Source organism: Neophocaena asiaeorientalis, unplaced genomic scaffold, assembly GCF_003031525.2.
Source record: "Neophocaena asiaeorientalis asiaeorientalis breed wild unplaced genomic scaffold, Neophocaena_asiaeorientalis_V1.1 scaffold357, whole genome shotgun sequence".
Taxonomy (NCBI): Eukaryota; Metazoa; Chordata; class Mammalia; order Artiodactyla; family Phocoenidae; genus Neophocaena; species Neophocaena asiaeorientalis.
The window spans coordinates 1,175,018-1,197,961 of NW_020173270.1; the positions used below are offsets into that span (position 1 = coordinate 1,175,018).

The 22,944-nt window shown below is 58.1% G+C and overlaps 2 protein-coding genes and 2 non-coding genes across 6 annotated transcripts; 1 reads left to right on the forward strand and 3 right to left on the reverse strand.

Annotated features, from left to right (window-relative positions):
- The first annotated feature begins 11,203 nt into the window (after positions 1 to 11,203).
- EIF3G (eukaryotic translation initiation factor 3 subunit G) lies at positions 11,204 to 15,575 on the forward strand. 2 transcript variants are annotated; one of them, XM_024746027.1, is made up of 11 exons: positions 11,204 to 11,279; positions 11,419 to 11,465; positions 11,966 to 12,049; positions 12,161 to 12,249; positions 12,400 to 12,459; positions 13,448 to 13,552; positions 13,642 to 13,831; positions 14,557 to 14,664; positions 14,778 to 14,914; positions 15,001 to 15,107; positions 15,457 to 15,575. In XM_024746027.1, the coding sequence occupies exons 1-11, from the start codon at positions 11,260 to 11,262 to the stop codon at positions 15,470 to 15,472; spliced, it is 963 nt and encodes a 320-aa protein (XP_024601795.1). In that variant the 5' UTR covers positions 11,204 to 11,259; the 3' UTR covers positions 15,473 to 15,575. The 2 variants fall into 2 exon arrangements, with proteins under 2 accessions (XP_024601795.1, XP_024601794.1); XM_024746026.1 differs by lacking the exon at positions 11,204 to 11,279 and having other exon boundaries at positions 11,294 to 11,465.
- Positions 15,576 to 15,657: 82 nt separating this feature from the next.
- Positions 15,658 to 22,785, reverse strand: P2RY11 (purinergic receptor P2Y11). 2 transcript variants are annotated; one of them, XM_024746036.1, is made up of 13 exons: positions 22,724 to 22,785; positions 22,465 to 22,635; positions 21,875 to 21,976; positions 21,632 to 21,682; positions 21,354 to 21,524; positions 20,643 to 20,685; positions 20,355 to 20,478; positions 20,123 to 20,246; positions 19,952 to 20,030; positions 19,703 to 19,832; positions 19,463 to 19,629; positions 19,286 to 19,372; positions 15,658 to 16,986 (listed from the first exon to the last, which is right to left on the reverse strand). In XM_024746036.1, exons 1-13 carry the CDS (start codon positions 22,739 to 22,741, stop codon positions 15,881 to 15,883), a joined length of 2,373 nt encoding a protein of 790 aa, XP_024601804.1. In that variant the 5' UTR covers positions 22,742 to 22,785; the 3' UTR covers positions 15,658 to 15,880. The 2 variants fall into 2 exon arrangements, with proteins under 2 accessions (XP_024601804.1, XP_024601803.1); XM_024746035.1 differs by lacking the exons at positions 19,286 to 19,372; positions 19,463 to 19,629; positions 19,703 to 19,832; ... (7 more) ...; positions 22,465 to 22,635; positions 22,724 to 22,785 and adding an exon at positions 18,606 to 18,700.
- On the reverse strand, positions 20,542 to 20,621 carry LOC112400349 (small nucleolar RNA U105B). The gene has a single exon (XR_003003387.1). It is a non-coding gene; the product is annotated as a small nucleolar RNA U105B (small nucleolar RNA).
- Positions 21,745 to 21,830, reverse strand: LOC112400348 (small nucleolar RNA SNORD105). Its single transcript, XR_003003386.1, has one exon. It is a non-coding gene; the product is annotated as a small nucleolar RNA SNORD105 (small nucleolar RNA).
- Positions 22,786 to 22,944: the final 159 nt, after the last annotated feature.

A 22,944-nucleotide genomic window follows, 5' to 3' on the forward strand; every position in this document is an offset into this window, starting at 1 on the left:
GCAACTAAGCCCGTGCACCACAACTACTGAGACTGTGCTCTAGATCCTGGAATTCACAACTACTGAGCCCACGTGCCAAAACTACTGAAGCCCGGACACCTAGAGCCCGTGCTCCGAAACAAAAGAAGCCACCGCAATGAGAAGCCCGTGCACCACAACGAAGAGCAGCCCCCGCTCGCCGCAACTAGAGAAAGCCCGCGTGCAGCAACGAAGACCCAACGCAGCCAAAAATACATAAATTAATTAATTTTTTAAAAAGACCGCCATCGGGACGGCTGCGGGACAGCTTCACGCTTCCCGAGGGGGCGACTGCACCCGGGGACTCAGGAGGCGCCCTTGCTCCTGGCGATGTGTCCGGAGGTCCCGGCGCAGGAACAGCACACGTGGCATCCACATAGGGAGGCCGGGCCCGAGGAGCACACGGGGTCTCCCTGGTACTATTCTTGCCACTTCCCTACAGGTGGGCAGTTTTCAAAATAAAGCATTCGGGGAAGAGGGCAGAAGCTGAAAAAGCTGCCCAAGCCCCAGCCCTTCAAGACCCCACGCCGGGTCAGGTGGGGGAGGATCCTGTGAGATTAAAGAAACATCACAGAGAGCAGGCGGGGCGGAGTCTCGAGGGACAACTCCCTTTCGGGGCAGAATCTCGGTAGACAGACGGCCACATTCCCCTAGGCAGGATCCAGAACCTTGGGACCCAAACAGTCTGAGCACCTCAGGAGAAGAAGGCCCTCCCGGGGGTCAGGGGCACACGGACGCCTCTCCACCCCCGCGCGGGGCCCGCACGCACCCAACTCCTCGCGCGTGAATGGCAGGAAGGTCGTGTCCCCGTTCAGGTTCTTGTTGAAATCGATGCACAGGAGACTCAGCTTCTTCTTGATGCTCCTGATTTTCTGAAGGAAGAAGACGGCCGTGAGATCGGGGGGCGGGGGCACGGAGCGGGGTTAAGGGAGAAGAGGCGGATGAGAGGAGGGAGATGGGAGAGAAAGGGCCTCGGGTCCTAACTGTTAGGACCCTCCTCAGGAGTTACCCCAAGGTGGCAGTCTAAGCTTCAGCCATTTCAACGGAGCTAAGTTTCTGCCCCTTCAGGGTCTATCTGGTTTGCAGAAACAGGTAGAAATGGACCAGCCTGGGGAAGGGAGCGACGTGGGGTGCAGGAGAAGGTGCCGGTTCCCCGGGGCCCCTGCCGGGCCAGCAGCAGGCGGGGCGCCTCGAGGACCTGCCCAGGCTGCGCGCCCTGCCCAGCCCAGGACTCAGCGCGCCCGCCCCGCTCTCGCTCCCGGGCTGAGCAGACGTGCCTGTCGGAGGACAGGAGGGGCGCTGGGGGAGCGTGTCCCCTGGCTCTGCCAGGAGGAGGGGCTCGTCGGGCACGCCTGGCTCAGAAGCAGCCCGAGGGACACCGGGCCTCTGTGGGCAGCAGGCGCCGTGCCGGGCACTGGCCTCCCTGCAGCCTCACGGCCCCACCGGCCACTGCTGGGCAGGAGCACAGGGCGCCCTGGGAGGGCGGGGCGGCACTTAGGACCCCGCCCCGCGCCAGCAGGCCGCCTCTCCTGGGCGTCCCCCCTTCACGGGCGTCCCGTGGTCCCTCCGGCCAGTGGTTCTCAGGTGCCAAGGCAGTCTGCGCAGCCCCACGGTCCACACCCTCGCCTCCCCCAGCCTCGAAGCTCCGTGCGCCTGCCGCTCCGGAGGACTTCGGGGCCCCCGCCCTCGGCCCATCCTGGAGACTGGAGTCCCACAGTCCTCCGAGTCCCGGTTTCCTCCACCACAAGGCACAGAACCGGCCAAAGCAGGACAGCATTTGTGTTGAGTAACAAGAACTGTGGCTGAACCCTGGGTTGAGCCTGATACCCGCGTTAAGTGTTAACGGTGTCTTTGACTTTTGACGCAAACCAGCCAGCGCAGGGCTGCACCCCAGCCCCTTCTGTACGGGGCTCCCACACTCGGGGCCACCGTCCCTCTGCGCTCGTCACACCAGGTAGGCCCAGAGCTCCGGGTCATTCTAGCCGATCCTGAGCTGCTCCTACCGGGGACCCACACCTCAGGCTCCAGTCCCCAGCCACCCCTCCCCTCCTTGCTGCTGAACCCTCGTGCTCCCGGGAGGCCCTAGGTGACGAGGCGGGCCCCTGCCCAGAACCGCGACTGACAAGCTCTTTCCTCATCTGCTGGCCTCACTGTTCTCTGTCCTCCACACAAACCGACTCGGTCAGCGCTCACGACCACCTGTGAGGGGGTCCTCGGGGCACGCACGTTGCAGAGGGTGAACAGGGACAACGGGGTCCAGTGACCGGCCTCCGGGCACCCAGCCAGTTGGTGGCAGAGCTGGGTCTGATTCCAGCCATCAAGACGCGTGCAGCCACGGCGCCACACGCCCCCCACCGAGGTGACGCGCTCGACCATGGGTGGCTCACCGTGCCCGGCCCCCTCCCCACCCCACGGGGCTGCCACCCGGGAGGGGCCGGGCTGCCCATCGCCTGCCTGTCCAGGGCGCCGCAGGGACCCCGTCCGGCTGGACCAGGGGTGGGAAGAGCTGAGGTCTCTGGGGTCCACGCTGAGGGCAGAGGGGTATCAGGCAGCTGGGAGGACCTGAAGGGACGGGTCCTGGGGGACTGGGCCCACTGGGACCCCACGGGCTGCAGGGCTCAGCCCAGAGAGGAGGGAGGGGGTGAAGGCGGACGCCACGCTCGTCAGCCTCCCATCGCCCCCCAGCCTCCGTGCAGGAGGAAGGAGACGGGGCTGGGCGCTGGCTCTGTGTCCAGGCCACGCTTTCCAGCCGGGCAGTCCGGGAGCCCCCTTCCCTTCCCTCGGCCTGGCCGCACCTGGGTTGGCCTGCTGGACTTGGTGAGCTTGTCCAGCAGCTCCTGGGGGACGGCGCTGCCCGTGCAGTGGTGCTGGGACATCCTGAGCAGCGGCTCCACCACCCACGCCCCGTTCTCCAGCATCTGCGAAGGTGCCTCCACAAAGCCCCACTCCCCGTGGCGAACTCAGCCTGCAAAGCGGCCTATGGAGCTGCAGGAGGGCCCTACCCTGGACCCCAGACCTGCCCGGGACACAGTGAGGCAGAGAGCCAGCCGTCCTGCGGGTCACCGCGCCCCCTCCCCACCCACGGAGCCAACAGTCTCCAGCCAAAGCCCCGCGCCCAGGAGGCAAAGGCGCAGACACAGAGGATCTGGATGGCGGCCGTTGGCAGGTGCTCGTTGTTCCTCTTGTACCTGAAATTCTTCCTGAAGACAGGGCGCCTGACGCAGTGCGGCTGGAACCCAGGCCCAGCAGGTGTGGGTCCACATGAGCCCAGTGACCCCGGCATGTCCTTCCCAGGCCCCAGGGAGCAGGGCAGACGCTGCCTCCTCACTCCTGGGTCACTCGACCCCCAACTTCCGGTTCCAGCCCCAACTGCAAACAAGCGTCCTTCTCTCGGTCTGCTGAATGCCCCATGTTTGCATTTTTGTGTTTTCGGGGTGATTTCCCTGCTCAACACGGCTCCGAGCATAGAGCTGAAGTGTTGGCCGGTGTCCCAAGTGCAGGAGGGTGGTGACGTGCTCACGGGGACAGTGCGTTTGTTAGATGAGTTTCCTTTAGGCGAGGGTTACAGCCCTGCAGTGAGTGAATCAACAACTGCTATCAGACCAGGTGTCTCTAAACAGAAACGCATATCACATGTGGCCGCGTGGGGATCGGTGGTGACAACGTGGTGACAGAGGGTGACCCCCAGCCTCACACCACAGACAACACTCCACCACAGTGGACAACAAAAAAATGAAAAGCTTGACTACAAAACTTCTAGGCAGAAAATTTAGAAGAAACTCTTAGTGCCTCGGGTTAGAGAAGGATTTCTTCCATAGGACACAAAAGGTGCAAGAAAACAGTTAATAGACTGAACTTCAAAGTCAAAACCTTCTGTTCATAAACATACTAGTAATAAGAGGTCCCTCCACACACGGGGACGTCCCTCAGCCACGCAGAGGGGTGAAGCCCTGACACTCGCTGCCACGTGGATGGACCTTGAGGACACGATGCTCAGCGAGAGAAGCCAGACACAGAAGGACACACAGCGTGCGACTCCACTGATGGGAAACGTCCAGAACAGGTAGATCCAGAGTCAGAGAGTGGGTTCCTGGTTGTCAGGGGCTGGCGAGGGGAAGGAGTGATAGCTAACGGCATGAGGGACATTTTTGGGGTGATGGAAATGGTCCAAAACATGGCAGTAGTGACGGCTTCACAGCTCAGTAAACTGTCCCCACGCGCTCCAGTGCAGCCTGTGAGAACATCGCTCTCAGGACGAGGGGCTGACCGCAGGAAGACTGAGAGAGCAGTGGGTCCTGGGCCTGGCCACTCAGCTGGGGGCCCCCTGTGGGGAAGTCACTGGGACTTGCTGAGCCTCCATCGAGACTGGCAGCAGCCCCAGGGCCTCACAGGATGCGGTGCTCCTGGCCCCAGAGCCTTCCCTCTGGTTCTCATCACCGGCTGTCACCAGACTTGCAGGCAACGTTCCTTTCTTTTGTCTTTTTTAAAGGTAACTCTTGAGTACATGTATTTAACATGTAGGGAACTAGCCCTGACACCTTGATCTGGGTCTTCCAGCCTCCAGAGCCTCGAGGACATACATTTCCATTGTTTATGCACCAGTGCGTGGGGTTTGACGATGGAAGCTGACCCTGAGGGCGTTGCCACATGAGGGGTGACATCAGCGGAAGAATCCCTTGGCGAGGGCCTGCCTGAGGACCACACGCGCCCTGGGCCCTCCCCGCCCCCTGCCTGCAGCCCCGCGCCTGCACCCACCTGGGAGCAGAGCTGGTGCATCACGTGCCGGAACTCGTGGAAGTAGGTCTCCAGCTCATTGTGCTGCAGCGGGGAGGGCGGGTCGCGTGGGCTTGGTGAACTTGGCCACCGTGGCCTCGATGGCGATCTGGTGGCTCCCATCCTGCTGCAGGCAGCCCGGCTGCAGGCTGAAGCAGGCCGTCTGCTGAGACACAAGAGGAGTTTGTGGGTGATTTTCGAGTTGGGGAGTGAGTTTGGGTGAATGGGAATAAGCCTGGATTTATCCAGTTCCTGGGAGAAACCCAGTTTGCACCAGGCCAATGGGCCGGGATCATTTTAGATGAACCCACAGGCAAGAACGATGGTTCAGTGGCAGGAATTCGGTATTTCCAGTGTGAGCCTTTAAAGGGCATATTCACCCGACCTTCAAAGTTGACGAGGAAGGTACAGGCAGAAGACATAGCGGATGGCCTGCAGACAACTCATGCTTCCAGAGCGACTTCGCCTCTGTCCACTTCGACAGCCAAAGCCTTCTTTAGCTCCAGGATCACGGCCACTGCTTCTGGCTCCCCGAGGGGCTTCAGCTTCTGGGTCAGCTCACCTGTGGGCAGAGGGGAGAGGCTTGGCTACGTCCCTGGGGCGGCCCCCCAGCCCCTCAAGGAAGAATGAAGGGTCCGGGAAGGTGACCCCCAAGGGCTGACACAGTGGGGTCTCAGGCAGCACCGTGTCCGGTCAAGGTCCGCCTGACCCCGTCCCACTGGGACTCAGGGGGAGGCGGGGTTACCTAGGACAGTGGCCACCACCTGGCTGGTCTTGTCCACGTTCATCTCCAGCACGGAGTCGGCATGCGTGCGGAACCCCAGCAGGTGGGACTTCAGGGCCTGCAGCCTCACCAGCTCCCTGAGGATCACGCAGTTCTCCTGGAACCCAGAGATGGAAGGCGCTGGGGACCGTGGGCCACGCCCTCCCGCGGGCCCCGGGCCAAGTCTCTGCAGGCGGGCAGGGCTCTCAGGCCACTAGCGGGCACAGCCAATCCCGCTAGACACTTTGGTGCTGTCCTAACACGTGGTCTTTATAAACACAGGTCCTTTTGGAACCAGAAAGGGCATGAACCGTGATGGGCTCTAAGGCCAAGGGCAGGAAGAAATGCGGCCAGGCTCTCCAGGAGTCACCAAGGGGCCTCCCCGGGCTCAACAAGACAAACACGGCTGCCGTGCAGACAGCAGCTCATCCCCACGGCGCCCGAACACCCAGCCCCTGGACGGTGAGACACCTGTTGCTGCAGGTGGCACGTGGCTCACTGATGAGGCCCGGCCCCAGGCGTACGCCACCTTCTCGGGGGCCACCTCTCCGGTTCTGCGGTGGGGTTCTCCTGGGAGCCCCCAGCCCCCACAGGACCAGAGTGGCCTGTGTGCAGCCCAAGAAGGTGGGGACCCAGGACTGTCCCCCGTGCTCCCCCGCATCCCCCACAAGGCCGAGCGAGCACCAGTGGTGTCTGCGGGGAGGATGAAGGGCTCATGCACAGCCCCCATCTACTGAAGATGCGAAACGGGAGAAGCACAGACTGCAGCCACACGTGGTATGGGCCAAACACAAGTGTCCATGTAGGACCCGATGTCTGAATGTCAAGGCCGTGCCCGGGCCACAGCGAGAAGGCCCAGCCGGATTGCAAGGCACAGAGAGGGGATGGGGGGGCCATCTGCGCATTTGAGCTCATCAGGCATCACCCCAAAGGGAGACGGAGAGGGAGAGAGGAAGAGACTTCTCTCCCTTCCCTGGGGGCTCTCTAGTGCAGCCAAGGCTGAAAACCACTGCATTTCGGGAGATGGGTCCTTGTGGAAAAGTTAAATAGTAGCTCATGGCATTATCGACACATATTAAAAAGGTTCAAATTCTTGGGGAGTCAGGGAGGGTAGCTGGCAGCTGCCTCGTAAACGAGGAGAGATTGGGCATCAGAGGAGGTGCCTGTGCAGCCCGCCGCCCAGGGCCCCACAGACTTCAACTCCCAGCGGTGGTCCCGGGCTGGAGGTCAGCGGGGAGGTCAGGCCGTCCAAGCATCAACGTTGACTTCAGGGCTGATCTAAAAGGTGCCTGGTGGTTGTTGAAGCAGAAAGAAGAGAAAGCAGTGGGGAGAGGATGGGAGGGGGAGGGAGCCCCCCTCCTCTGCCCCTCTCCCTCTCTCCCTCCCTCTCTCCCTCTCTCTTTGCTGTACACCTGAAATTAACATAATACTGTAAATCAACTGTACTTAACTATATTTTAAAAAATAGATAAGTAGGGCTTCCCTGGTGGCGCAGTGGTTGAGAGTCCACCTGCCGATGCAGGGGACGTGGGTTCGTGTCCCGGTCCGGGAAGATCCCACATGCCGATATATATATATATAAGTAAAATGAGGTCATTAGGGTGGGCCCAAACCAATATGACTGGTGTCCTTATAAGGAGGATGTGAAGGCACAGGGCGAAAACAGCCATCCACAAGCCAGGGAGAGAGGCCTCAGAACGACATTTTGATCTCAGATCCCCAGCCTCCAGAACTGTGAGAAAATAAAATTCTGTTGTTTATAAGCCATTCAATCTGTGGTATTTTGTTATGGCAGAAACTAATACAAATTGTTCCCAGTTTTGGCCATTGTGAATAAATCTGCTATGTACATACTCTAACGCGTGGCCTTTTGTGGACGTGTATTTGTGGCTCTTATGAAGAATACTGAGAAGTGGAATTCCACGTGTGACATCCAGTGAACCCCCGAAGCTGCTGCTGAATTTACAAGGGATGGCACACCCTGCATGTCCACACTCTCCTCCTTATGCCTTTTGCAGGGGTTGCTTCTGCCCTTGTCTTGGCTGCTGTCCTGTGGAGATTCTGGATGTGGAAAGAATGTCTGTGCCATGAAAAGGACCAAAAGAAGGGCTCGGGGACGTTTTTCCATTCAGTCTTGGACTCAGGCTTCTCCCCACTGCCCTATGCTTCCCTGGGCCCCCTTTTATTATTCCTTGGAAAATTCCTGATTTTTAGAAAAAAATAATACACACTTGATGTTTAAGAAAAAGTGCTCCAGGGACTTCCCTGGTGGTCCAGTGATTAAGACTCCACGCTTCCACTTCAGGGGGCACGGGTTCGATCCTTGGTCGGGGAACTAAGATCCCGCATGCCGCACGGTGCAGCCAAAAAAAGAAAATAAAAAAGAAAGAGAAAAGAAAAAGTATTCCATACAGAAAGAATACTGAAAAGGAAGTACATGCATACCTCAGAGATATTGCAGATTTGGTCGTGAACCACTGCAGTAAAGCAAATATCAAAATCAATCAATGGGGGCTTCCCTGGTGGCGCAGTGGTTGAGAGTCTGCCTGCCGATGCAGGGGACACGGGTTCGAAATAAAGAGAATACCATGAGTCGCCATTTTTTCTTTGGTTTTCCAGTACATATAAAAGTCACATTTACACTGTACTGTAGTCTATTAAGTCCACGATAGCATTATGTCTAAAAAAAAAAATCTTAGGGACTTCCCTGGTGATCTAGTGGTTAGAAATCTGCCTTCCAATACAAGGCACGCAGGTTCGATCCCTGGTTGTCCCACATGCTATGTATGGGACAATTAAGGCCTGGCGCCACAACTACTGAGCCCATGTGCTTTAGAGCCCTTGTGCCACAACTAGAGAGAAGCCCGCGCACCGCAGCGAGGAAGATCCCGTGTGCCGCAGCGAGGAAGATCCCGTGTGCCGCAACTAAGACCTGATGCAGCCAAATAAATATTTTTAAAAACCCTTAATTTAAAAATATTGCTAAAAATGCTAACCATTATCTGACAACACAGGGTTCCCACAAACGTTCAACTGGTAAAAAAAATTCTGCAAAGCGCAATGAAACGAAGTATGCCTGTAAAGATGAGGCCAAACTGAAACACCCAGAAGCATCAGTGTTTAGTGGTTAACGTCCTTCCGGGCAGCCAGAAATGGGCACAGTTTTCCCTCAAGGGGTGGTGCTCATATGAGTGGGGCGACATTTAGCTAATCCCTTACTCATGATGGTTGTGCAGGTTTCAATTTTCCAATCCTTTAAGCCACACTGTGCTGGACACTTTCTTACAGATGATTTAGTGCACTTGGATGTGTATTTCCTTGGGCCAGTCCTGGAAGAAGAAGTGCAAGTTCCTGGATATGAAAAACATATTAAAATACATTTATATGTTACATCTCGCATGTATTACATGAATGTGTGCTATACATTAATATACGAAGTATAATTTTATAGTTATGTATATGTTTGTATTTAAACCAAAAAACATCACATGATAAAAATTTTAAATACAACAGAAAAATCCGAAAATAAGCTTTTCTTTCCTAATGGCTTCCTCTCAAAGCATCCCTTAGCAACAGTTTGATATTACTTTTCCAAAAATAGTTTGCATATATTTACATATATATGTGCTATTAAAGATTTACAAAATTTACAAAATTGTTTCCTATAGCATTTGCCATTTTATATCTTGCTTTCTCTCCTTACCATATATATATATATATATATCTATATATATATATTTTGGCCGCACTGTGCTGGCATGTGGGATCTTAATTCCCTGACCAGGGATCGAACGTGTGTGCCCCGCACTGGAAGCGTGGAGTCTTAACCGCTTGACCACCAGGGAAGTCCCTCAGATATATTTTTAAACATGACCACAAACGGATCTACTTCCTTAAAGACTGCATAGCATTTAATAGATTACAGCATAGCATGTCTTAATCTATTTAAACAACCCCATGAACGGACAGATAGGCGTTGCTAGTTTTTGTTATTATAAACAATACTGCCCAGATAGCTTATTCTCACATCTTTGCATACATTTACAAGTTTTTCTCACAGGTTGAGTTATTAGCTAGTTCAAAGGAAAATACATATGTGCATTTAAGTTTTAGCAGATGTTGTCAATATTCCATCCAAAGAATTTGCATAATTTCACGGAATAACAAAGTGTGGGAGTGTCTTTTTCTCTACATCTTTGCTAACATTGGGTAAGATACATCTTTTACCGTTTTGCCCATCTGCTACATTGTTTGGATTTTGCATTCCTTGGAGTAAACTTGAGTGAGTTTGCACAATGTTTATAGGCTCTCTGTACAAACTTTATAATAGTTTCTTCTGTGTGGACACTCTCTTTCTTTCTGTCTGTCTTTTTTTTTTTTTTTTTTTTTTTTTTGGTGGCGCTGCATGGCTTGCGGGATCTTAGTTCTACAACTAGGGATCGAACCTGTGACCTCTGCAATGGAAGCTTGAAGTCCTAACCACTGCATGCCAGGGAATTCCCAACCATCCTCTTTACTTACTTACTTTCCCAGCCTCCTTCCTGGACTCCTGCTAATTTATTCCTTTCCACTCTATCCTCTACAGGCTTCCAAAATAACCTTTCTCACAAGAAAATCTGGTCACATTGGGTCACCACTCAAAACATGTCAGTGACCTTACCCACACCCTGCAGCCTATGCTCTTTAGTCTAGTTTTAAAAGTCCTTTATAATATGGTTCCTACCCCATCCCAAATGCCCATTAATTGAGCACTAAGTTCAGACACCCTGTGGGTGCTGGGGACCCAGAGATGAATGAAACAGGCAGATGTCTGCTTTCTGCAGCAGTCTACAGCAGTTTTTACTATTTTTTTCACTATTGCCTCTCTATAGGAGAAAAATAGAATTATCTTTAATTTAAAGCAGTTTTAATCTAATTACATTTAATTTCTCCCTAACAGCAGAAATTAAATGTTTAGGAATAAGATTTTGTCAGGGAGGGTTGGCTTTGGAGGGCCACAAGCCATTGTCATGTCTAAGGTTTTTTTGTTCTGTTTTGTTTTGTTTTCCCCACCCAAGAATTAGTTTTGGCCCTCTTGGGAGCCATATCACTCCCATTGAGAATGCATGCTCTAGAGGGAGAGCTGGACAGTAAACAAGTAAATGGAAAAGATCATTCCAGGGAGCCAAGAATGTTACTGTGAATTCCCTGGTGGTCCAGTGGTTAGGACTCTGCGCTTCCACTTCAGGGGACCCGGGTTTGATCCCTGGTTGGGGAACTAAGATCCTGTAACACCCGTGGCGCAGCTGAAAAAAAAAAAAAAAGTTACTAAAGGAGGAAGAATGGTTGAGGGAGCCACGACATCTTGATAATTTGAATCAGGAAATCTCTTTCCAGACAAGGAAGACGAGCCTTGGTTTCTTCAGCTGCAAAATGGAAATAATAATTTCTCCCCACAGTTCCTGCAAACAGTGAAAGCTCAATAACTGAGCTTTGTTGTTATTATTAATTTTTTAAAAAACGTAAATGAGATACGCTCCTATTTAGCTACCTAGCAGGGTACCAGCGCCCAGCCTCTCACACAGCCGGCGCCTCTACCTCCGTCCGTATGGGGGCGCTGTGGGGCACAGCGGTTGGGCTGCTCTAGGCAGCGGAATCGGAAGTCTCGTGCTCCTCTCACTTCCGGTCTTTGGCCCAGGCTTGGGCTGCGTGGAGAAGGTGTTCCAATGCCGACCGGAGACTTTGAGTGAGTCTGGGGTCATGGAGGGAGGCTTGGGAGGCGGACTGGGCGTTCTAGGGGGTATTATGGATCCTGGGTGCGCCGAGGCCGCGGGAGCCGGGCCGCGCCTCACCCAGCCCTCCTCCTGGCCAACTTGTCCCCGCAGTTCGAAGCCCAGTTGGGCCGATCAGGTGGAAGAGGAGGGAGAGGACGGTGAGTCTGCCCTGTCGCCCCCGATCACCACAGCCAGCCCTCCAGGCCGTCACTGCTGCCTGTTCCAGTCCCCCACCCTGGCACCGCCGTCTGACCCTGCATCTCCCCTCACGGCCAGCCCCTGCCCCGCGCCATCCTTATCCGGGCCAGCCTATCTCCAATTCCAGACGTTCACCTCTTCCTCCCATGCCACCGCCCAAATCCTTGGTCCCAGCACAGCTGCTCCCCTTCTCCGGGGAGGAAGTTGTAACAGCCTCCCTCCTGCCTTTGTACTAGCGCCCGGGTGCCAGGGATCCCCTATGCTTGCCATTGCTGGAAGTTGCTACAGCCAGCTTCGTGTCCCCGGACGGCTATCCCAGGACACTTCCTGGCCAGTCGTCTGCCCTTGGTCCCGCCTTTCTCAACTCTTGGTGCGGACATCATCCCAAAGGTCCCTCCATTTCGGTTTGGGAGCTCTTGCCTCTCTATCTAATCCCTGTTCCCTACACTCCCTTTCACAGACAAATGTGTCACCAGCGAGCTCCTCAAGGGGATCCCTCTGGCCACCGGGGATACCAGCCCAGAGCCTGAACTATTGCCAGGAGGTGAGTGACAGACTCCTCTCCGACCCTGGGCTGCCTCTTCTCCCCAGCCGCCTTCCTGCCTGGTCCCCGTTCCCCAGGGCTCAGTTCCTCTTGTGTCTTCCCCTCTCCCAGCTCCACTGCCGTCTCCCAAGGAGGTCATCAATGGAAACATCAAGACACTGACTGAGTACAAGATAGATGAGGATGGCAAGAAGTTCAAGGTGAGGCTGGGGAAGAGGTGGGTGCCCTTTGCTTGGGGGCACTTGGACAAGGAGAGAATGATGTGTGTTGGGTGCATTGATGAGGAAGATCCCCTGGCCCCAGGAACCTTGAGGAGCTGGAAGCCCACACGTCTCCCTTTCTGTCTACAGATTGTTTGCACCTTCAGAATTGAGACCCGGAAGGCCTCAAAGGCTGTGGCAAGAAGGAAGGTAAGGACTTCCCTGGCAGTCCAGCGGTTAGGGCTCTGCGCGTCCACTGCAGGACGCCTGGCTTCAATCACCGGTCAGGGAACTAAGAGCCCACATGCCGCGTAGTGCAGCCAAAAATAGAAAAGAATAAAAAAAAAAAAGAAGGGGGAGGAAGGTAAGACCCTTCTTCCCTTGTCTTGGGGGCACCTCCAGGGTTGACTCAGAGAAAAATAGGAATGCTTTTCCCCAGTACCTTTATTTTTAGAAGTGGGGTTTAACTGTTTGTACTTGTTTTACTGGAGCAGAACTGAGGCCTGTTTGCAGTCTGTGGGGGGCCCTGAAAAGTCCAGCAGGTGCAGCAGTGGGTGGGCTTGATTCTTATTCCTCTTGGGTTGTCCACCAGGAGGAACAGAGCCAAGCCTTCCCCTCAGGTGGCTGTCACAGCAGAAGAAGTGATAGCGATAAATACATTTGGCACAATTCCCGGCGTACTTTCTCTGTGTTAGACCCAGGTGCTTTGCAGGAAGTATTTTCTCATTCAGTCCCCGGAGCGTTCCGGGGAGGTGTGGGGAGCATTGTGGTCCCTTTTTTATAGGGGAGGAAGTTGAGGTTCAGGTTGTTTAATTAGCTCAAGGTCCCTGGAAGTCTGGGTGACCCTGCACACCCCTGAGCATCACTTCATGGTGGGGGCTGGTCCGCTACCTGCACGGCCCCCACCAGGAGCTGTTGGCTGTGGAGCTGTTTCCCCCCTGAGCCTCAGTTCTCTCATCTGGAACATGGGGCTGAGAGCTGCCCTTGCCTCCTGGAGCTGGTGGGAAGCTAGGGCCTGGCAGGCACTCAGGGAACAGGAACTGTCATCACCACTGCTTTGAGGAGCATTTGGGGAGGGTGGTGAGTGGGGTTCAAGGCTCAGACACCCTGGAGGTGGCGCTTGTAAGTCTAGGGTGCCAGTGGAGGGGGTCGCATTTGTCCTTGCCCTAACCTGTCCCCTATCCCGCCCTGAGCTCAGAACTGGAAGAAGTTTGGGAACTCAGAGTTTGACCCACCAGGGCCCAATGTGGCCACCACCACCGTCAGCGATGATGTATCCATGACATTCATCACCAGCAAAGAGGTAAGTGGGCCAAGAGGCTGGTGGCCAGGGCGGTGGTGGTGTCCGGGTTGTGCCAGCCCAGTCTGAGCTGCTCTGACCTGCCCCACCAGGATCTGAACTGCCAGGAAGAGGAGGACCCGATGAACAAGCTCAAGGGCCAGAAGATCGTGTCCTGCCGCATCTGCAAGGGCGACCACTGGACCACCCGCTGCCCCTACAAAGACACGCTGGGGCCCATGCAGAAGGAGCTGGCCGAGCAGCTGGGCCTGTCCACTGGCGAGAAGGAGAAGCTGCCCGGAGGTGCCAGGGCCCGGGGATGCGGCTGGCAGGCTGTGGGGTGGAGGACGGGGATTGTGTGCGCCGCTGGGAGAGTCGTGGGTCGCCACCTGGCGTCTGAACGGGACCGCCACTGCTGGGGCTGTCGTCTCCCACACAACAGCGTCCGCACTGCAAGGCTGTGACCACAGGCCACGTTTGTTTGTGTGAGAGAGACTGGCAGGTGGGTGCTCTGACTGCTGGTGATGTCACCTGACTCTCCTCACTGGGGGCCGTGAGAGCCGCTCGTGGGCACGGCCACGTGTGTGACTACATACACCATGAGTGGTGGGGAGACGGTTGTTCCCCGGATGTGTCTGTGAGTTTCCTGACTTGGGTGCGCCGTGTTTGTATGCCCACACCAAGGAGCAGACTCACCCAGGTGAGCAGCCACTTGTCGCCTGCCCGGGGGCAGGTACCTGGGGCCTGTCCCTAACCCTGTGTACCTGTCTTCCTATGTGTTGTGAGGCTGGACATTGCTGTCAACCCCTGTGGGTTCTCTCGCTCTTTCTGTGCCGCCGGCAGGGTGTTGAGGTGGTGTCAGCTTCCTGCATGTGACCTTTAAGTCGTGACCACGAGGCCTTGAAAGAATCAACCTATCACCTGTGGTTTGACAGTGGTGCTTGGGCGGGGCCGTGGCTGGAGCCGCCAGCATCCTGGGGCAGGTCTGTGCCGGGGAGGCCTGACTGGGCCTTGCTTTTGGTCTCCAGAGCTGGAGCCTGTGCAGGCCACTCAGAACAAGACGGGGAAGTATGTACCTCCGAGCCTGCGGGATGGAGCCAGCCGCCGCGGGGAATCCATGCAGCCCAACCGCAGAGGTGAGGTGGCGAGCACCCTGGCACTGGGCCGGCGGGCGGGCACCTCCCTGCACCCTGTGATTATCCCGCGGGCGGGGCCGGCCCCTTACAGATGCCTCTCCTTGCCCGCCCAGCCGACGACAATGCCACCATCCGCGTCACCAACCTGTCCGAGGACACTCGTGAGACCGACCTGCAGGAGCTCTTCCGGCCCTTCGGCTCCATCTCCCGCATCTACCTGGCAAAGGACAAGACCACCGGCCAGTCCAAGGTGGGCTGGCGGCCAGGGGGTGGGGAGGGGTCCTCCATAGGTCCCAGTTGTGCCTTGAGCGTCCCTGACCCCACCCCCTCCCCCAGGGCTTTGCCTTCATCAGCTTCCACCGCCGCGAGGACGCCGCTCGCGCCATTGCCGGGGTGTCCGGCTTCGGCTACGACCACCTCATCCTCAACGTCGAGTGGGCCAAGTGAGACCCCTGCCTTCCCCCGCCCCCCCACGGCGTCGCGGCCCACAGATGCTCAGGCTGACTGCAGGCCCCAGGCCAGGTTAACAGCCACAAAGGCTGTCCTGGGGCGCAGGTCATTTACTGTCCTTCTCCTCTCACGGAGGGGCGCACAGCCCATGCGCGGCGGGGCCTTCCCGCCGGTCTGGCTCGTCGTGTGCTCTGCGCCGCCACCCGGTCTCGTCCTGCCCTGTCCCCCTCGTCCCCGTTGGGTTCCCTGTGGTGTGGGTGTAGGGTGTGCTCTTGGGATTCCCTTAGGGGTCGGAAGCCCCCATACTTCCCATCCTCAGCCACCTCGTGTTTCTCTCTCTAGGCCATCAACCAACTAAGCCGGCTGCTGCCGCTCGGCCCCCAGCCCCGGGATCCTTCAGTGACAGAGGGCAGCCTCCGGAAGCAGGGGGCTCCGAGGGCAATAAAAGATCTCCATCACCCTGTGCTGTTCCGTTTATTCGCAGATGTCACTCACACTGTGGTGGGCGGGGCCAGGCCCCCCCCACCCCCCCATCCCGTTGTGGGTTTGCTCCCTGGCCCTGCCCGGGGTTACTGCTGCGGGTGGCAATTCCTGCTGCTCTGGCTTGGGCGCTCCCTGGTCCCACTGCAGGCCTTTCCTTGGGGAGGAAGTTTTGGCTCAGGGCCTCTTGGGGGATCAGAGCCAGGGGCGTGCTGTGCTCTCAGCCTCCATTCTGCTGCTGGGTCCCAGTGTCTCGTGATGAGGAGGGGGCTGAAGATGGGCCAGGTCACGGGCTCAACTCAGGGGACTGGGGCCCCGAGGTTTTGGGGGTGGCTGTGACATTGAGGGGCAGGGCTTGGCCGGAGCACTCCGTGTTCTCTGGGGCCTGCCCCTGCCCGCAGCCAGGGCAGCGTCGGCGGCAGCAGTCCAGGCTGGGCACCACAGCCATGTAGAGCAGCGGGTGTATGCAGATGGCCAGGGGAACGAGGCCCCGTGTTACCTGATGGGCCACGTACGTCCTCCAGCCCAGCGCCGCCTTTGCCTGGGCCACACTTGCAAAGCCTGGGCAGAGGGCTCTCCAGCGCTGCCGGGCATACACGTTGAGCACCCCTGTGACGTAGTAGGGCACGTAGGAACTAGCGTAGAGGGCAATGCCACTGGCCACCAGCACCATGACGCGCAGCTTGTTGGCCGCTGTCATGCCGTGGCTCTGCAGCACGGCCTGCCCGAGGGCGCCGTAGGCCACCAGGCTGAGCAGCAGCGGCAGGCCGCAGCCCAGAGCCACGAGCGCCAGGCTGTAGACCCTGTAGGCCTCAAGCTGCTTGTCATCCGCTGTCCCCAGGCACTTGATGCAGGCATCGGGCCTGTCCACAGTGCACTTGCCTTCCTGCTGTGGCCCACTCAGGTGGGAGAAGCTGAGCATGGGTGCGGCCAGCAGGGCCGCCAGTGCCCAGCCAGCGGCGCTGATGGCCCAGGCGTGCTTGGGCCGCAGTTGGCTGTGGGTGAAGAAGGGGTGGGCAATGCCCAGGTAGCGGTTGAGGCTGATGCAGGTGATGAAGATGACGCCGCCCAGCAGGTTGCAGGTGAAGAGGAAGCGCTCCAGGCGGCAGGCAGTCTCCCCGTAGCTCCAGTGTTTGGGTGGGTAGAAGTAGGCGGCCAGCGGGGGCAGCGTCAGGGCATAGAGCAGGTCGCTGACTGCCAGCTGGGCTGAGAAGATCACGGCTGGGTGCCAAGGGCGATGGTCCTGGGTGCAGAAGCGGTACAGGGCCAGGCTGTTGCCAGCCAAGGCCACCAGAAACACAGCCACCAGCATGGGCCACAGAAAGTCTTCCTGGAAACCGCTGAGGATGTGGTCAGCAGCCGCTGAGAAGTTGGCTGGGCAGTGTGTGGGACCTGGGGCAGAGAGCGTTGCTGCATCAGCCCTGTCCCTGACTATGGTTCCCGCCGCCTTCAGAGTCGGAAACACTGTGACACCCACACCGGCTGTGCGCCGGGAGCCCTTTGCGGGGCATACTCCGCTGAGTACTTTTCCACACCCAGGAGCGGGGGGCCAACCACAGCTCCTTCGTACAGAGGGAATCTGTACAAAGAGGCCCAGAGGCCTCGAGTGGATAGAAGCACAGAGTCCTTCATTCAGCCTCTCTCTGTGTCCCGCACCATCAAGAACCAGCTGGAGCAAGAAGCAGGAACGCGGGCTTCCCTGGTGGCGCAGTGGTTAAGAATCCACCTGCCAATGCAGGGGACACAGGTTCGAGCCCTGGTCTGGGGAGATCCCACATGCCACTGAGCAACTAAGCCTGTGCACCACAACTACTGAGCCTGTGTGCCTAGAGCTGGTGCTCTGCAACAAGAGAAGCCACCGCAATGAGAAGCCCGCCCACCGCAACGAAGAGCGGCCCCCACTCGCCGCAACTAGAGAAAGCCCGCACGCAGCAATGAAGACCCAATGCAGCCAAATAAATAAATAATAATAAAAGTAAAGGAAAAGAACCAGGGACGCATGTAACCTGGCAGTGACCACCCAGAGCCATTGGGGCCTGTGGTGGAGGAGAGGGAGCCCAGGGGAGTGTCCCACCCCACTACACAACTCCCAGTCCGATCTGTCAGTCTGTCACCCCCTTAGTGTCACCCAAGTCCAGCCCCCACCATCTACCTGTTGGCTGCACTCGGGTCTCCCTGCTCTGGCCCTCACCCATCTGTTCTCTCACATCCTCCAAAGGGCACCTGAGACAGGTCACATCCCTATCCTCCCAGCCCTCCCCGGCTTCCTCCTCACATGGAAGAAAAGCCAGCGCTCACCTTTTCGCACAAGGCCCTGCAGGAGCTATCCCTCCCACCCCACCGGCTCTCTCATTTCCCACTCCCAGCTCCCTGGGACCGTAGTGTCCTGGCTGTTCCTTAAGGCACAGCCTGCCTCAGGGCCTTTGCACTGGCTGAGTCACAGGCAACAGGCATCCTTAAGGCTGTCCCACTCACCTCCTCCTGGTCTGGTCCTGAGAGAGGACCTGAGATCACCCTAACGTTGTGACTGCACCCTTGGTCCCCTACCCTGCTTATATTTTTGCCACAGCTTGTCACTCCATCCGATCACTGTAAGAAAAATCCCCAGAATGTTCCCTCCTGAGGGTGGGGCAGTGCCCTGCTACTGGCTTCCCAGTGCCCAGAACAGCACCTGGGACTGAGCAGTGCGGGGGGAAGCTGAGCTCTGCAGTTGACCCTTTACACGCCCCACTCAGCCTCAACTTTCCAACCTGAGAATTGGCCTGTTCCCAGTTGGTCCAGCAGGCTGGCCAGGAGCTCTGTGCGAGGTGCATGTACCCCTTCCCTGACCCGGTCGGCTACCCCACTCTCACTTCTGCCTTCCTATCCCATCCCCCCGCCCTGGGAGGAAGTCGGTCCAGACGTGATTCTAAACCCCTTCTCCCCTCTGCCCTCCAGGAGCCGGCCACCTCCACCCCCATGGCCCTGGATGTGTGCCTGGCTCAACCATCCCAGCAGTGCTGGCTCCTCACCTGAGGTGGTGGTGGCCGTGGCCCGCATGGCCTGCCTCTGGGTCTGCAGCCCGTGTGCTGTGCTGCACACGGTCCTTTGCTGAGCTACCAGCAGCGCTGCTGGCCCCTCCCCTTGCCAGCAGCACCTCCTTCAGCCTGCAGAGCTGGTCTGGGCACACGCCTCACTTCCACCCCCGGTTTCCTTCCTCATGACACCCAATCCTCCAGAGCTGGCCCATCTGCTTGTGGGGGCCCTTGCTAGGGGCCCAGGACCCCAAGGCACCAAAGCAGGGTCAAATCTGCCCATCACCCTTGCCTGTGAAACAAGGCCCTGCACTTCCACTGCCCAGGGTCGGGGAAATGGGCCCAGGCTTCGGGCAGAAACCAGGCCCCCCATTTCAAGCGCAGACTAAGACTCATGAGAAATCAGTTTATTAGAGGCGGAGATTAGGAAAACAGTTCTCCTTTATGAAAGGAAGCCGAGGGCTGCACCTGGAGGCCCAGGAGGTGGGGAGCCCAGGGCAGCACTTCTCAGGCCCCAATCTGGGGCATTCCACCTGCCACCCAGGCTTGGCCTCAGGCTACTCTCTTAGGTGGCCACGGTCGGCCTCGCCTGTGGTCCTGGGCAGCCCCTCTGGGTCCCACCTTGGCCTGGGCCCCCGGGTGTCTGCCCTTGGCCTTTGGAGGCCTCCCGTCACTGCCTCGGTCAGGCTTCCGTTCCTTTACCCGTCGCTTCTTGCCTGGGGGCCCGGCAGGCCGCCTCCACTTGGCTGCCTTTGGGAACATGTCTGTGGGAAGAGACTGTGTCAGGGCCACCAGGGCACAGGGACAGACAAGCCCATGGTGCCCAGCTACACTGACCCCTGCCTGCCACACACCCTCATCAGGCTCCTCGCCCACAGCCTGGCGGAAATACTCGGCTTCATCCTCCTCTTCCTCTTGCTGGCTGACCCCCTCTGCCTCTGCAGGGGCCCCGGGGTCCTCTGCATCGCTGTCCCCATCAGCCTCTGCCTGTGCCCGCTTCATGCCCGCCAGGCTCTTCTTCCTGGAGGAGGAACACTGGTCAACGTGGCAGCCTGCGCCCAGGACCCCGCCTTATCCGCCTGGCGACCACACACCTGTGGGCCTCTCGCTGCTCTCGCTTGCGCTGAACGTTCTGGGCCTGCTGGTCCTGCCTCTGGGCCTTGAGCCGCAGCTTCTCCTCCTTGGCTGCCAGGGTGGCCTGCAGTTCCTCCTCTGTTTTGTGCACTAAATGGGAAGAGACAGCCACTGAGGCCTTCACCAAGATCCAGGTGAGCCCCCCAGCACCTTGAGACCCACCTTCGATCAGGCCTCAGACCCCGGTGCCCCTCCAGCCCCGTCCTCACCAAAACTGTGGAACAGCACATTCCCTTCTCCTACACCCTCCTGGATCTTGATGAGCTGCAGTGTCATCCGAGGCCCGATCTGGAGGAATGGGGGAGGGGGTTGGGGGAGTGTGTGTCAGTCCCTCCTTGAGACTGGGGGAAGCCACCGGGCCTGCCTGGGCGGGGCCTCACCTCGGTGAGCCGCACAGCGCTCTGCTGGGCCGGCATGTTGCCACGCCCTGCCACGGCCTGGGGCAGCACCGTGATGTTGTGCTCGCCGTCCGGCTCCGCTTCACTCTCGGACAGCCCTGCGCCCCTGTGTGGGGCACACACGGGGCTCAGCAGGGGATCCCGGGCTCCTGGGACAGCTCTGGGGCCCGCTGGCGTGCGGTGGCCCCCTGCCCCCACCCTGAGCCCTCCTCACGTGGCCAGCAGCTCACTGACGTCCTGCAAGCGACTCATGTTGGGGAACTTCTCCTGAAGAAGTTTCTTCATCCCACGACTTGCACCCACAGGGACAACCCTGATGCTACTGCGGGGGTCAGGGCGAGGGAGAACAGGGGTCAGGAGCCATGGGGTCGCGGGTCAGCTCCACCCCCCACCAACCCTTTCCACGGTCCATCGGAGCGTGTCCTTTGAAACTAAGCAATCACAGAGGCTCAGCAGCAGTGCTGTCATCAGCTGCAGCGCGGGGCCACACCCGCCACCCCAATGTAGTTGATGAGAAGGCAGCGCTTGATGGTGTTCAGGTTCACCTGGAAGGGAGAGAAGAGAAGGCATGGCACCGCGTGAGCTGCACCCAGGCCCCACTGTGCGCTGGAGCCCACGCCAAGCCCCGGCTATGGCTGCACTCCTGAAACCTCACAGTAGAAGGGCACAGAGTGCTGAGAGCACTGCAGGGATGGATGGGGCTGCAATTGGTGTCCACGGGCTACCTGGACGCTGGCTAGAAATCCTGGGTCCGAGGCCCACTGAGGCCGTCGACACCGGACTTCCTGCTGACTGGCATCTAACAAGGCTAATCTGAGATCCACTGGTGCCACGGATTAGAAGCAGGGGCCCTGCTGCCAGACAAAGTTTAAAACCTGGTCCCGCCTCCTCCTCCCTCGCATCTGACCTGAGACTAGTGACCTCACCTGTCAGCCTCAGTTTCCCCCTCTGTGAAATGGAGCCACAACACACGCTACTCTACTCAGACCAGCACTCAACGCGCATTTAGGAAATAAGGCACTATGGGCATAGTTTTCCACCTGCCAGATGGGATGGCAGCTCACGGGGGGAGCCTCTCGCGCAGTGTCACAGAACGCCATGAGTGGGATTCGACCTCAGAACCCGGAGCTCTCAGCCTCCATGCTAGGAGGTGAAGACTGGGCAATCAACCCAAGGGCCTGTGCGTGGTTAACTGTTGCCTGGCCCAGCCCACCTTGTGCACGTTGATGGAGGGGAACAGGTTCTGGAACATGGTGGCCATGAGCTTCACGTGCATGCCGTGGGGGCCGAAGCTGTTGAGCACCAGGAGAGGAGGGTGGGCAAACTGCTGCTCGTGCATGCGGTGACGTCGCAGCGAAGAAACCACATCACGCACCAAGGTGTACTGCAAGACAGGGTGACGAGTGGATAACTGCCAAGCACACGTGGCTGGGGCAATCCCCAAACCCAGCTCCTACCCCTCGGAGGCCTCATACCACCTCTAGTCCTTACCTTGTTGATCCGGAAGGTTAAGGTAGGGCCTCCCGGGAGGCGTATCAGCTTCTACAGAAAAAAAGGATCAGTGAGGGTCAAGGTGTCCAACTAGAGAGCAGGGGGAATGGGAACCTCTGCCCATCTCTTCAGAGCGTTTACTTTGAAGCCAGAATCACGGCAGCTCAGAGGCACAAGGGGTCATCATGAGAGCTGGGGGAGGAGAAGGGGGTGGGGGAGTGAGGGGTGAGAGCATCCACTCACAAAGTAGACACTGGTCTCCGTTTTGCTCAAGATCAGGAAGTGTGTGACCCCAAGGGGCCCAGCCACTGCCACACAATCTTTCAGAGAGTTTTTCTTCCGAATCTGGAAACGACAAAAAGAAAAAGGGATGATCACTGATATCCCCTTACTGAACAAAGCCTATACGCTTAAGCTGTTATGCCCTTTCTTGCATTTAACCCTTGGAAGAAGGGGGGAGGAGAGAAGAGTGGAATGCTCTTGGCCTCTAGAGCCAGTCAGACTTGAATCTGAGCACCGCCTCTGTCCCTCGACAGCCAGCTGAGGCCCAGACAGGTTAAGTAACTTGATCGAGGCTTTTGAGAGAAGCCAGCTTTGCTGATTCCTGAGTCCCCTCTTAACCACCAGTCCTAGGCACCCAGGCAAGCTGAGCGCGGTTCATCTGCTCGCCCTCGCTGCTGCCACTCAAAGCCCTGAGAGGCAGCCACGATGGTCCCCATAAGGGCTCCTTTCTCCAGCCAGGGAGACTGAGGCCTCGCGCGGTTTCGAGGATGGAGCCATCCCCACAGAAGACGGGGCCCACAGCGGGTGGAGATGGGCTGGGCGATGCAGACCTGCAGGCGGGTGGCGGTGAGCGGCTCCATGACCCGCCGCAAGTCCAGGCTGAGCTGCCGTACGCTGCGACCCGCGCGGCCCCGAGAGAACACGAAAGAGTGCGGCTGTGCGGCATAGGCCTCGAGGTTGCGGAGGTGCGCCTGGGCGCGCGCCCGCTTCTGGTGCCGGGACTGCGGGGGCGAGAGGCAAGAGGTGAGCACTGCGGCCACCGCCGGGACCCCACCCGCGCTGCCCGCTTTCCCGGCCGCCGCGCCTCACCCGCCCCGACTGCCCCATGCCACCGTCTCTTCCTCGAGGCCTCTTCTGCTGGCTGCTTCCGGCGCCGCACAGCTCACTTCCGGCGCCGGCGAGGCGACTACGTGAGGCGCCGCTGCGTGATGACGTCACCACATGGGCTTGCGCACCAGGTCGCGGGAAACCTCGGAGGGGTTGCTATGGAGACACCTGGTGCCTGTTTCTGTGGAAACCGGGGAGGGGGG